This window comes from Alosa pseudoharengus, unplaced genomic scaffold, assembly GCF_046254945.1.
Source record: "Alosa pseudoharengus isolate Yale_2024_CS ecotype anadromous, Long Island Sound unplaced genomic scaffold, YU_APseudo_1.1 YU_APseudo_1.1_scf_12, whole genome shotgun sequence".
Classification (NCBI taxonomy): domain Eukaryota; kingdom Metazoa; phylum Chordata; class Actinopteri; order Clupeiformes; family Clupeidae; genus Alosa; species Alosa pseudoharengus.
In genome coordinates, this window is record NW_027468587.1 from 13,270,135 (window position 1) to 13,282,333 (window position 12,199).

General features: G+C 43.1%; 1 protein-coding gene across 1 annotated transcript; it reads left to right on the top strand.

Annotated features, from left to right (window-relative positions):
- Window positions 1-1,124: 1,124 nt before the first annotated feature.
- On the top strand, window positions 1,125-7,337 carry rrp15 (ribosomal RNA processing 15 homolog). Its single transcript, XM_076279416.1, has 5 exons — window positions 1,125-1,216; window positions 2,222-2,610; window positions 2,964-3,061; window positions 5,158-5,344; window positions 6,688-7,337. Exons 1-5 carry the CDS (start codon window positions 1,168-1,170, stop codon window positions 6,841-6,843), a joined length of 879 nt encoding a protein of 292 aa, XP_076135531.1. The 5' UTR covers window positions 1,125-1,167; the 3' UTR covers window positions 6,844-7,337.
- The last annotated feature ends 4,862 nt before the right edge of the window (window positions 7,338-12,199 follow it).

Below are 12,199 nucleotides of genomic sequence, written 5' to 3' on the forward strand. Positions count from 1 at the left end.
TTAACACCCCTCCCCCTCCCGTAAAAACACCCCTCCCCCTCCCGTAAAAACACCCCTCCCCCTCCCGTAAGAACAAAAAAACAAAAAAGGAATCACAGTCGGTCCACCGGTTCATCTGCTGTGGGGAAATGTACCATTGCATGGACATAACAAGCAATGACGTCTTATATCTACTGGGCTCTGACCTTACAGACCAGTTTCAACCAGAGTCATTTCTGTAAAGGAAGCTGTGGACAGAAGTTAAGGGACATTATGTAAACTCAAACATTGTGTAATTTGCTCGTAATCGGTGTCTGCTGCTAAGCCTCCCCCTTCTCCCAAAAAAAAGACATGCCATGTTGTTCTGCATAGGATAATCTTCTGAAGAACATTTTGAAAACAGTTGAGCAGACGATGACTCCCATGAGATTTTGTAGGCCAGCTTTTTATGCACGCTTCATACCTTTAAATCAGCCCCCTATCCAAATGTGAATATGAAAGTGAAGATTACTTGCCCCCGCTTAACCCAAACAAAAACCTCAGGAACTTTTAACTGCTAAATTTGAGATGTACTTAGTACTTCCAGCAAATCTTTTTGAAATGAGCTTATGAACTCACCTGGCCTGCTTGAAGCTCTTCAGGTAATGAAGCTTACAATGTAATGATGCACAGTGGGGAGGTAACACCCACTGCCTGTTTTTATGGTAGATATTTAAGACATATGTAAAAATAATATACATATAATTTGAAATCACTGTCTTGTTTGTCCTTATTGAACGTGCTATGGGGGTAACACAAAACATTGTGTTATTGTCCAACAATGTCTTCAATGTCAGGAAATCAAGTGCACAAGCGACAAGCACATAGTGACAAACGTTCCATCAAGCTGTAGGGATACATACTTGTCCTGCAGGGGGCAGCATAGACTGTGTCGCAATTTACACAAAATATTGAACAGAGAAGACTTGACCCTTTTTTAAAGATCCTTTGAAATTAAACATTATAACTGCATGGAGTAATGGCAAATTTCCTTGTAGCTCCTGGAAACTCTTGAAAACCAGTGGAAAAGAGAGTAAGCATGAAAGAGGTTACAGACAGAAGGAATTGCCACACTCCTAGCGGAACCTTAGCGGAGCCAAGTTCCCTTGTTTGAGTGTCGGAACATTTTCAAAGATACTTCGAGCAAACATGGCGACGTCCGTGGGGAAGCCACGCGTGAGTGTAGAGGAGTTGAAAGGTAAAGATTGATCGTTTATATTGAACAATATGCGTAGCCATACTCCAAAAAACTAATTTGTGCTTGATGTGTGATATGTTATTTTGTTATTAAGTGCGGACTGAACATTTTTACCTAGTATCTCTAGCTAACGGCATTTAGCTAGCTAACTACGTGGTTCTGCATATGGACAACGTTAGTCATATGTCAGCCTGGCTTGTTGAAACCTACAGTAATTCAGTGCAGCATCACATGTATAAGAATTAATGTTTTGTGTAAAGAGGGGTGAAGTGTTTTTCACACGAGAATTTGATCCTGATGTTGTCGCTATGCTAACTTCATCTGAAATTGTGTGTGTGTTGTGTGCGGATATTGACGCTAATAACACCCGCTGTGTTTCCAAACGTGACAGTTAACTGGTGATGGCGATTTCCATGCCTCTCCGCTGAAAGCCTACATGAAAACATTAGGTTTTGTCGTATCTGACATGAATTGGGTTCAGTTGCAACAAGTGTAAAATGACAACAGGCAAGGCAGATTTATTTATATAGCACATTTCATACAGCAAGGCAACTCGATGTGCTTCACAAAAAAACAAATACAACCATAGAAATATATAAAACCATAGAAAAAGAATAGATGAATACGTTCAATTAAATTGAATATACATGTCCAAATATCGAGAGTGAAGTCGCCTATTGTTCCCATGTTAGAGCTTGTCGGATGATCAGCATGCAGAATCAGGTTTTCCCTTGTTTTACTGGTCAACAACTCGATTGATGAATAGCCTACTTTACTCCAAGCCAGAAGATGCTGTCGTAGGTCTAGACCAAATCGTTTTTTCAATTACAAGGGTTGTCTTACATCTCCATCAACATGCTGAATCTTGTCAACCTTATAAAGTGACATATCAAAAAAACCTTACTCAATATAGCTGAACGCAGAATAAGTGTAATACAATTGTCATAGCAGGTAAGTGTTGTATGACCGCTGACAGTTTCTTAATGTTTTACATGTTGCATTTAGATTCAAAAGATGACGTGGATGTGTTAGAAGATGGTGGAAGTGAGGGGGCAGACACTGATGAAGAGGATGGTGGAAGTGAGGAGGGATACTCTGACGAAGAGGGTGATGAAGATGGATCAGGTGAGGAAGGGAGTGAGGCCGATGAAGAGGACACTGGAGCGAGTGATGACGAGGAGGCAGCGGAGGGAGGGAGTGATGAAGAACAGGGAGAAGAGGGAGGTGAAGAAGACCAGGCCGACAGCAACCCAAACGCTGGCTGGGCCGACGTCATGGCCAAAATCCTGCAGAAGGATACGCCCAACAGCAAGCCCGTGATCCTCCAGAAGAATAAACAGCTGGAGAAAATCAAAGAGAAGGCCAAAAAGGAGTTTCTGGAACGCAGGGAGCAGGTACAAACAGAGCCTTCAGGAAAGACTGTTCGAGTACTGGCTATTTGTATTTACTATGTGTTCCTCGGCGCAACTTGTTCATTGTCTGGATAAGAAATCAATGTCTTGTATATAATGTAATCAAAACCTAGCACAGTTTTCCTGTTGCAATTCTTAATGGGAGACAACATTGACATGTGGGTTTTCTATCTTAATCCTATGCTATGAGAAGAGTTATTGTTTAATGTCTAGTCTCTGAGCCAGTCCAGTCTTCAGTGCATTATTTGAACTTCAATCTGATGTGCATGACATGTGAACAGGTAGAATTGTCCACTGAGAAAGATATGTTATAAATTGAATTACCGTTTAAACAGATTGACAAGCGGAAAGCGTGGGAGATGATGAGTCGGGTGAAGCCGGACGTGGTCAAAGACCGGGAGATGGAGAGGGGTCTACAGAGAACTGCCACCAGGTATGCAGTGAAGGAATACACTTTGGATGTGTTATTAGAAAGTTTTTTTTTCCTTTAAAGGAACACAGTGCAGTTATTTTACCTTAAAATAAGGCCTTCAGACTCATTCTGATGCTACACTGACTTATAATACAGAGAACCAGGGGCCTCGTGTACAAAGACTTGCGTGGAATTCCTACTAAAACATCGCATATGCGAAAAATCTAGAAAAAAAAAGTCAAACAAAAAAATCCAGATGTATGAAACTGTGCATAAGCAGCAATCCGCGTAACTTTTCTTTGTACATGCCAACTAACGTGAAATGAAGTGCACATGCACAAGCATTACACTCCACCCTCTCTCCTCCCTCAGTCACACTCATTTTAATATGCTAACTAGAAGGCCACTCGAGAGCGCCGACCTCCGCGAAGACAAAATGGCCTATCCCGCAATATTAATAACAATGAAAACTCATTTGTGGATCCATCCGTACTCGAACCTACTCCAAAATGTAAGAACTGAGATCATCAAATTAAAAAAAACAAGACAATTTATTTCCAGCAATTGTGAAGTAGAAGTGCTCTTATCCGACGAAATGGCAAGAAATGTACGTCTTTATCATCTGTAATTAATAACAAAAAAACAGTAGTGGTAGGGCATGGCAGGGCTACTAGGGTCAGAGAGCGTGGCAGATTCATTGGTCAGTCATTGGTCAGGGTTCGCATAACGGGGTTTGTTTGGCATTTGGACTATTACAAAGTTGATCCAGGCCACCTTGCCACAACATTACGATTTCTGAGTCATATTTCTATAATTTGCACACAAGTGTGAAAACAATGATGGGAATGCTTACTAGAGGAAAGTCAAAGTAGCCTAGCAGTCAATCACACTAAGGGAAATAGCTTCAATTCACGCTTATTAGTCAGGCTATAGCTATTCACTTGGATGATCCTGTCCCATGTATTTTTTCAATAAAAACTATCGGAGATATTTGTGAAAACACCCGGCAAATGTTCAAGGCATGCGCAAATGCGTGAAAATGACCCCATTTATCACAGGTTTCGAGGAAAGCTCTTTAAAATCTGAAATATTTGATAAGCCAGTCATTAACAATCGTGGAATTAAATATAGGTGCTGTCTCTATAAATAGGTTTCACATTCCCTTTTAATTCTTGATATCCGCTGATAAGATTTGTCATTATAGATGTAGGCTGCTGCATAGCTTAGTAGTATTTGCGCCTAATGTTGTTTAATGTTGTTGCGCTGCTTTGCCTCTAAGTGTCGCCAACTGACGATACACATTGGAATATCTTTTACTCTTAATACATCCGACCGTGAGCGTGAATGATGGCATACGCAACATTTGTGTGCTTACGCAAGCTTTGTACATGAGGCCCCAGGTCTCTGACATAGCTTACTCTCACTTGGAACCCTTGATATTGTATGTTATGATGTATGTAATATTGTTGATCGGGTAGGATCATGACCCTTTTAGTAGGGGCGGGGAAATAATCAATGACATGGAGAATTGATCTAGCAAAACATAACTGGATACTGAAGTACACTCAGGTTTCCAAACATTAAAGGCTCTGGTATACTTTCACACATTAAAGGCTCTGGTATACTTCCACACATTAAAGGCCCTGGTATACTTCCACAAATTAAAGGCCCTGGTATACTTCCACACATTAAAGGCTCTGGTATACTTCCACACATTAAAGGCTCTGGTATACTTCCACAGATTAAAGGCCCTGGTATACTTCCACACATTAAAGGCCCTGTTATACTTCCACACATTAAAGGCCCTGGTATACTTCCACACATTAAAGGCCCTGGTATACTTCCACACATTAAAGGCTCTGGTATACTTCCTTGCACACTCAATATCCCGTCCGCTTCCCACTTGCACCCTAGGAAGTAGGATTTGTATTATTGGATTAGTGAGCGTGTGTGTGTGTGTGTGTGTGTGTGTGTGTGTGTGTGTGTGTGTGTGTGTGTGTGTGTGTGTGTGTGTGTGTGTGTGTGTGTGTGTGTGTGTGTGTGTGTGTGTGTGTGTGTGTGTGTGTGTGTGTGTGTGTGTGTGTGTGTGTGTGTGTGTGTGTGTGTGTTGTTCACAGGGGTGTGGTGCAGCTGTTCAACGCTGTGCGGAAGCACCAGAAGGACGTGGAGGACAAGGTGAAGGAGGCCGGGGGCTCCGAGAGGAAGAAGGCCAAAATCCTCGCCACCGTCTCCAAGAGGGACTTCATCAACGTGCTGCGCGGCACAGAGGGCGCTGCTGAGCCTGCCAAGACCGTCAAAGAGGAGGTGTGTGTGTGTGTGTGTGTGTGTGCACTCTGACCTTTCAACTCTCTATTCCTTCCCATTCTCATGTGTCTAGGCCTGTCGCGATATTCAATAAATCAATTAATCGCATGATAATTAAAATTAGCTCGATCATTTTTCTGGCCGCGATAAATGCCATTTGCATGCTTGTTTGTTTTCCTCGTCTCTCTCTCGGGTCCTTAGAGTAACGATGAGTGAACCCTCATGTCAGTCACTTATCAGTCGCATTGTGTGTGGGGAGGCGGGACTACTGGCGTAGCCTACCACAGAGTGCAGCTAAAGAGCCGCGTGAGAAGTATCCGGTAGGCACTAGGCAGAGAGAAAGCTAGTTGCGAGTTCGAGACAAAAAAGATGGAATAGGTTTCTAAGCCTAACGCGACAGCTGCAGTGTGGGAGCATTTTGGATTTAAACCGAATGCCCGTGGTGAACCACTGCACGTGTGCGAGTCGGTGTGTCGCATTTAAACACACCGCAATTAAAAGCGGCAACACAACAAACATGCATATGCATCTAAAACACAATCATCCGCTGCAGTTTTCCCAGTTGGGGAAAAAAAAACACAACAAGTGGGCCGTCTTCCTCTTCCCGAGGAAAATTCTCAGAAGGACAATATTATCGCTTATCGCAATAATTTCTGAGACAATTTATCGTCCAGTAAAATTTGTTATCGTGACAGGCCTACATGTGTCCTCTCTTACAGACTGACCCAAAATAGTTAACGGGATGCAGACAGGAAATAAAGTATATGCAACAAATTTAGCTGACATCTCCTTAGTTGTTTGCCTCCTATTAAGTCTGCATGTAATACTATAGCTTTGCCACTGTGTTTTCACTTGATATTTTGCTGTCACTTTTGGGGATGGACAAAAATGAGAATGTCTTCAAAATTGGTCCAAAAGGTATTTGTAGTGTAATGTTCGCATTAATCTATAGGTTATCGTAATGATCCTCAAACATAAAGTCTGGACATGATCCCCATGGCAGGTTGTTGTTGCAGGGTCTCTCTCTATCTCTCTCTCTTTCTCTCTCTTTCTTTCTTTCTCACTTTGCTGAATACATTGGTGAAAACATTTTTTCCAAAGGAGTTTTTTAAGGACATTTTTTCAACTTGTGACTCTGATTTATTGCCACTAGATGGCACTAACTGACTATGAAATAGTTTGCTTGTCAGAAGCTGAACTTCCATGCACCTAAATGCTCTGCACAAATAAGGCATTTTTATACTTCACAATTCCTTATTTTATAAGTCTTTATTTTATATATTTTTAGAAATAAGTGTAGACATTTTCTGTATGTGTTTGACCATCTCTTTGTTATTCCACAGGCCAGTGAGGCGACAGGGGGGAAACCTGCGTGGAGTGTCCTGCGCGATGACTACATGATGGGCGCCTCCATGAAGGACTGGGACAAGGAGAGTGACGGGGAGCCTGGGCAGGGGCAGGGAGGAGAGGGGGAGGATTACAACAGCGAGTCGGACTAAAGCCCCCCCCCCCCCCTCTCAGTGGCGCCCCTGTATGCCTTTATTGTTCAGTGGACACAGAGTATGCTAGTTTTACATTTGTGCATCAAGCAAATGTGACCGTTGTTACCTTTAAGTTGTGAGAATTGATCTGAAGAACAGAGGATGCGGTCTGACCATCTGAAGCGATCTCAACAACCCGTGGAGAGGGATCCTTTTTCTGTCAGTCTTCTGTAAAAGAGCCGGACTATGCCGGAAAGCCTGAAGCCTGGTTGATACAACACCAGGGTGTGTGTGTGGGGGGGATGGGGTTATCTCTTTACGATCAGCCCTGCCTGGTCATCTAGACATGTTTTGGCCCATTTTGGTCTCTGACTGTTGTAAGAGGATTATTTCTATTTTTTGGACATATTACCAAAGCATATGTTAATTTCTGTGTAAATAGTAACTGTTTGGAAAAAGTAACAGGCAACACTGGCATATTTTTTTGTATGCCTTGATGTATCAATGCTAAACATTTGAATTGTTGTTTTGAATCAATATTGACATAAATCAAACAAGATATTTTGAACAAAAAACTGTTATTTAGAGAGAGAGAGATAGATAGATAGATAGATATTTATTGATCCCCAAAGGGAAATTCAAGGTCCCAGTAGCTTAAGACATCACACACAAAACACACTACAACATACACAGAATGATAAAATAACAAATCCACATGACTAATATGGACAGATGAATGTAGTACTATGGGATGTATAAGCATGAGTCGCTTGCAGTGACAGGGCAGGGACTGGCCCTGTGATTCAGTATGCAGTGGTAAGGTGCTCTATGAAGTGGGTGTCATGGTGGAAGTGCAAATAAGTCCAGGGAGGCAAGGGAGGGGGGAGACATTGTGCATATAGGCTAATATAGCCAGTAAACAGTGGGCCAGTGGACAGTCAGTACACAAACATTGTTATGGACCCTTTCAACAAGGTAAACAAAAACAATGCTTGAACATTCTATTTGGGCCCCAATCTACTTCCTCTGCATTAAGATAACATATGGAATGTTAAAAAGGAAGTCTTGTGGGGCCAATTATGATGCTGATAATGGAACTCTCTTGAAAGGGTCTATAGGAGTTTATGGAAGTGTACGAGGGGGTGGAGAGGCAGATCTCTCCTCCTCCCTTTAGTGAAGCATTGAAGAGTTGTATGGCCCTGGGGACAAATGACTTCCTCAGTCTGTCAGTTGTGCATGGCAGTGAGCGTAGTCTCCAACTGGTCAAGCTCTTCTGCTTTACAATAGTGCTGTGGAGTGGATGACAGTCATTGTCCAAAATGTTGATCAGTTTCTTCAGGGTCCTTTTGTCAGATATTGAAGTGATGCACTCCAGTTTAGCACCCAGGTGTATCCCCAGATACTTAAGTGTTTACCAACTCCACATTGACCCCCTCAATGGTGACTGGCAGCAGAGTGGGCTTAGACCTGGAAATTCACCACCATCTCCTTGGTCTTAGCAGTGTTGAGTTGTAGGTGGTTGAGTTTGCACCATTGCATGAAGTCCTCCACCAAGTTCCTGTACTCCCGAAAACTTCTGCATGTGGCATGGGTCTGTGTTGTAGCAGAAGTCAGACATGTACAGGGTGAACAGGACTGGAGAGAGCTGTTCCCTGTGGAGCTCTGGTGCTGCTGATTACTGTCAGAGAGACAGTTCTTCAGTCTGACAAGCTGTGGCCGCTCTGTCAGGTAGTCTGTAATCCAGGATACAGGAGCTTGTCACCCAGTCTAAGGGGTTGGGTGGTGTTAAAAGCACTGGAGAAGACAAAGACCATGATTTGAAGTCATTTGAAGCCCCTCTTCAAGAAAGGCCTTTCATTGTAGGCTACATGAAATTATATTTCACAAGTTTGTTGAATAGCTTGTAACCCCTCTGTTTTTAGTGAGCTTGTGCTTGGTATTGAAAACCAAATAAGACAATATAGCTGAATGAAATCAGGTGAAATGCTTTTCTAGAGTGAGAATGTGCTCCTGAGAATCTCTGTTTGATTCAAAGTATAATTTACCAGGCAACTTTCGCTACTCCTGAAGGGCACCAGTGTCATGCAGTAAATTTGGTCCACCCATTCAGGAAGTCCTCAGCCAATAGAACTCCTACTTCGATTTTTCAGATAAGTGAATGCTGTGCTACCTAACGCATTATACAGGATTATGTGGGGTGTAAATTCTCCCTATGGCAGTTAGAATCAGCTTCTCGTACTGACAGTGTCCTGACATTTCCTGACAGAGAGGGTTTAGTGTTCATCAGTTGTAAAGTTATGGGACTTCAGCAACTATTTTCATTTTCTTTCACCTTCCTTGTCATACCATGTCAAAGGAATTTCATCAACTTGTCAACTAGTCTATTATTAAAATCACCAGTCGATGTTGTAGACAGCAGTTTAGTTAAGTCCTATAGCCCGTTTAGCCTTTAGTTACTTTGTCTACGACTGGCTATAAAAGTTTATAAAATAGACATTTCTATTAATGGAAGTACCTAACCAGAAATGTGACTGTTCCACAGTGAACACAGTCAAATAGCAAAAATCAGTAGTTGTTAAAAAACTCTAATACCATGCAAGCCTAAGGGGAAAAAAGGTAAAGTCACAGTATTATGTAACATTTATTGATAAGAGAATAATTTGCACAACTACCTTCTCATACTTAAACTACCTTCTCATAATTAAAAATGCCATTGCCAATGTACTTTGTAGTGGCTTTATATAGAGCTTAAAGTTCTCAGGCACCGTGGCTGAATTCAGGTGTGGGCTGGGTTATGTAGGATCTGAAAATAGACTATCAGGTCATTATTTATAATGACCTGATAACTTCAGGTACAGAAAGGCTTTGAAAGTATAGTAAGCGATTCTAAGCAATTTCTAACCAATACAATTGGTTACATTCAGCTAATTTCTCCTTGCGGTCCAATCTCTGTACACACTGTTAAAAAAGAAAAAAAAAAGAAAGAAAAAACTCTTCGGACACAAACATAGTGGAGTAAACCTGTCCTCCCAAACCAAAACAAAACCCTGTGTGGGGTTTCTTGATGACCACTGAAGAGAGGGGTGAGCTGTATGATGTGTTTTGTTGCATGTTTGGTTTAAATATTAAGTATATTAAGTCCCTTACAGCGCTGTTGTGTTCTGTTTAAGAGGTCCTAATCTACAAATGGATGCTTCTACTGGAACCAAAGCACATATCATAGCCTACTGTGATCATTCTGTCCAAAAAGCCTTGTGATCCACTTCCATCATAGGCACGTTAGCCTCATCCATCATAGGCACGTTAGCCTCATATTTGACCTGAATGGCCACAGGGAGGTGCTGTTGTCTCATAAAAGAGAGAGAAAAGGGATTTGCCTTAAAGATGCCAGAGGAGCGACAGGATGTCATGTGTGTGTCTTGCCTGTGACCTCTCAGTTGATCACTGAAGTGCTACTCACAGGGGGCAGAGAATAGGCCTGTCTATGCAAGCAAATAACAGTAACTATGCAATTGTACAACTGCCCAATGGAATGATGGGAGCCATGTTTCTTGTGTGGACGCAGGTAAACACAGCGTCTCCAGATTACGAGCTGTGCAGCCCAGATGCTGAATGCCTCCCTGCGGTTGGTCGCCATGGGGACAGCAGCACTCTTCGGGTGACCTTTGTTCAGACGGCCATCTTGGTGTTTGTCAGTTTGCCGCCGTTTCCTTCCTTGTTTCTTACAGCCGTTTTTACATTTCGTTGCACCTTCCCATCCTTTTCCCAGACCAACCAACCCACACACACACACACACACACACACAAAGAGTAGAGATATTTGCGAAGCTCCTTATCGCTGTGAGGTGGAACATGGCTGTAACTGGACCGCCAGGCAGCCTCCGCCACGTGAAGTGCCCATCCGTCATTGCAACACTGTGGCCTGTCACTGAGGAATGCCAGCTCTCTCCTGACTCTGTTGACACACGGACGGAGAATGTGTCTTCGCTGTCCACCTCCCCCCACCCCACGCACACACACACACACACACACTCCACCACCACCCTTCTTTAGCTCTATGTCTCACACTTGCTCACTTTCTCAGCAGCCTTCTTCCCACAGTAGAGTCTTGGAGCCTCTCCTGTGACGCTGAGGCCAATTACGCCTGGACTGGACAGTGTCTGAAATCGGCCCAGATCCAGGCCAGCTTTGGGCCGTATGTGCCCCAGAACGAGATGTTACTGAAGACAAAGGCTGGGGTCACTGAAGGGGAGACCCAGTAGCACCACCACCACATGTGGTGACACATAATGCATCACTTTAGCCAAAGCTGGGGAGATACCTTTTCCAACCCCCCCCCCCCCCCTCCAACACACACACACACACACACACTCTCTCTCTCACACACACACTCGCCCTGTTGTCTTGCATCTGTCTGCGTGGGCACTGATTTAGTGACAACATCTGGTTTACACCAGTGTGCTGGTGGGTCAGCGAGTTTCTGAGAGCCTGTCACTGGTGATAGATTGCTGCTGGTGGTGGGGGTGGAGGATGCATGGGTGGTGTTTGAGAAAAGTAGATGAAAAAAAATCTTTTGGCAAATGATGAGAAAAATTTGGGGATTTTCTCAGGAGTGGTATAGCGTAAATCACACTTGCTTGCACTCTGGGTGACAGGATGGTGGGAGAGGAGAGGAGGACAGAAGAAAAGAGTAGAGGAGAGTGATTACTCCTGGCACTAACACTAACTTTACTGAGGTGGTGGGTGTTTGGAGGGAAATACAACAGAGCCATGACCTGACACCTACTGTACATAGGACCTGAAGCCCCCCCCGTTTTAATGTAAAGTCTAACTGCCAAAGCTGCTACAACATTCCCTGTTCCATCAGGGGAAATGTGCTACTGCAGAAACCTGTCTTCTTTCCAAGTTCTTCTGAGAAGCCTGGGAGAAAACGGGAGGCTGACCTCTTCTCGCTGCCTGATAAATCTCGCATTCGAATGTATTTCCGTTCCTCGGCATTCCTTTCTACCATACAAAAAATGTTTTAAAGACATTCTCTTTTACTCCGAGCTGATAACAAAGTTAACCAATTGAATAACAAAACTGTGACTGAATGTAGCCTATATTTATAGTTCTCCGTCATGGATTTTAACCCCACGAGTTAAACACGTGTAATACATTTATTGACGTGCGTCAGTAAAGGCTGCTTATGACAAACGTTGGACTTGACACAAATTAACAACACGTCACCTATTCGGCTAGCTTTAGGACCCAGTTGCAGAGAATGGAGTTGTTACTCGTTACACTGTCCCGATGGGCACACCGAAATATTTACAATAAATTGCCTTGTAGCTTAAAGTTGAAGGAGTCCCCCGGTATGAAAGTGATGACCACA

Coding starts and splice junctions, on each gene's coding strand:
- rrp15 (XM_076279416.1), top strand. CDS start 1,168: ATGGCGACGTCCGTGGGGAAGCCACGCGTGAGTGTAGAGGAGTTGAAA. Junction 2,611..2,963: donor TTCTGGAACGCAGGGAGCAG/GTACAAACAGAG, acceptor CCGTTTAAACAG/ATTGACAAGCGGAAAGCGTG. Junction 3,062..5,157: donor CTACAGAGAACTGCCACCAG/GTATGCAGTGAA, acceptor TGTTGTTCACAG/GGGTGTGGTGCAGCTGTTCA.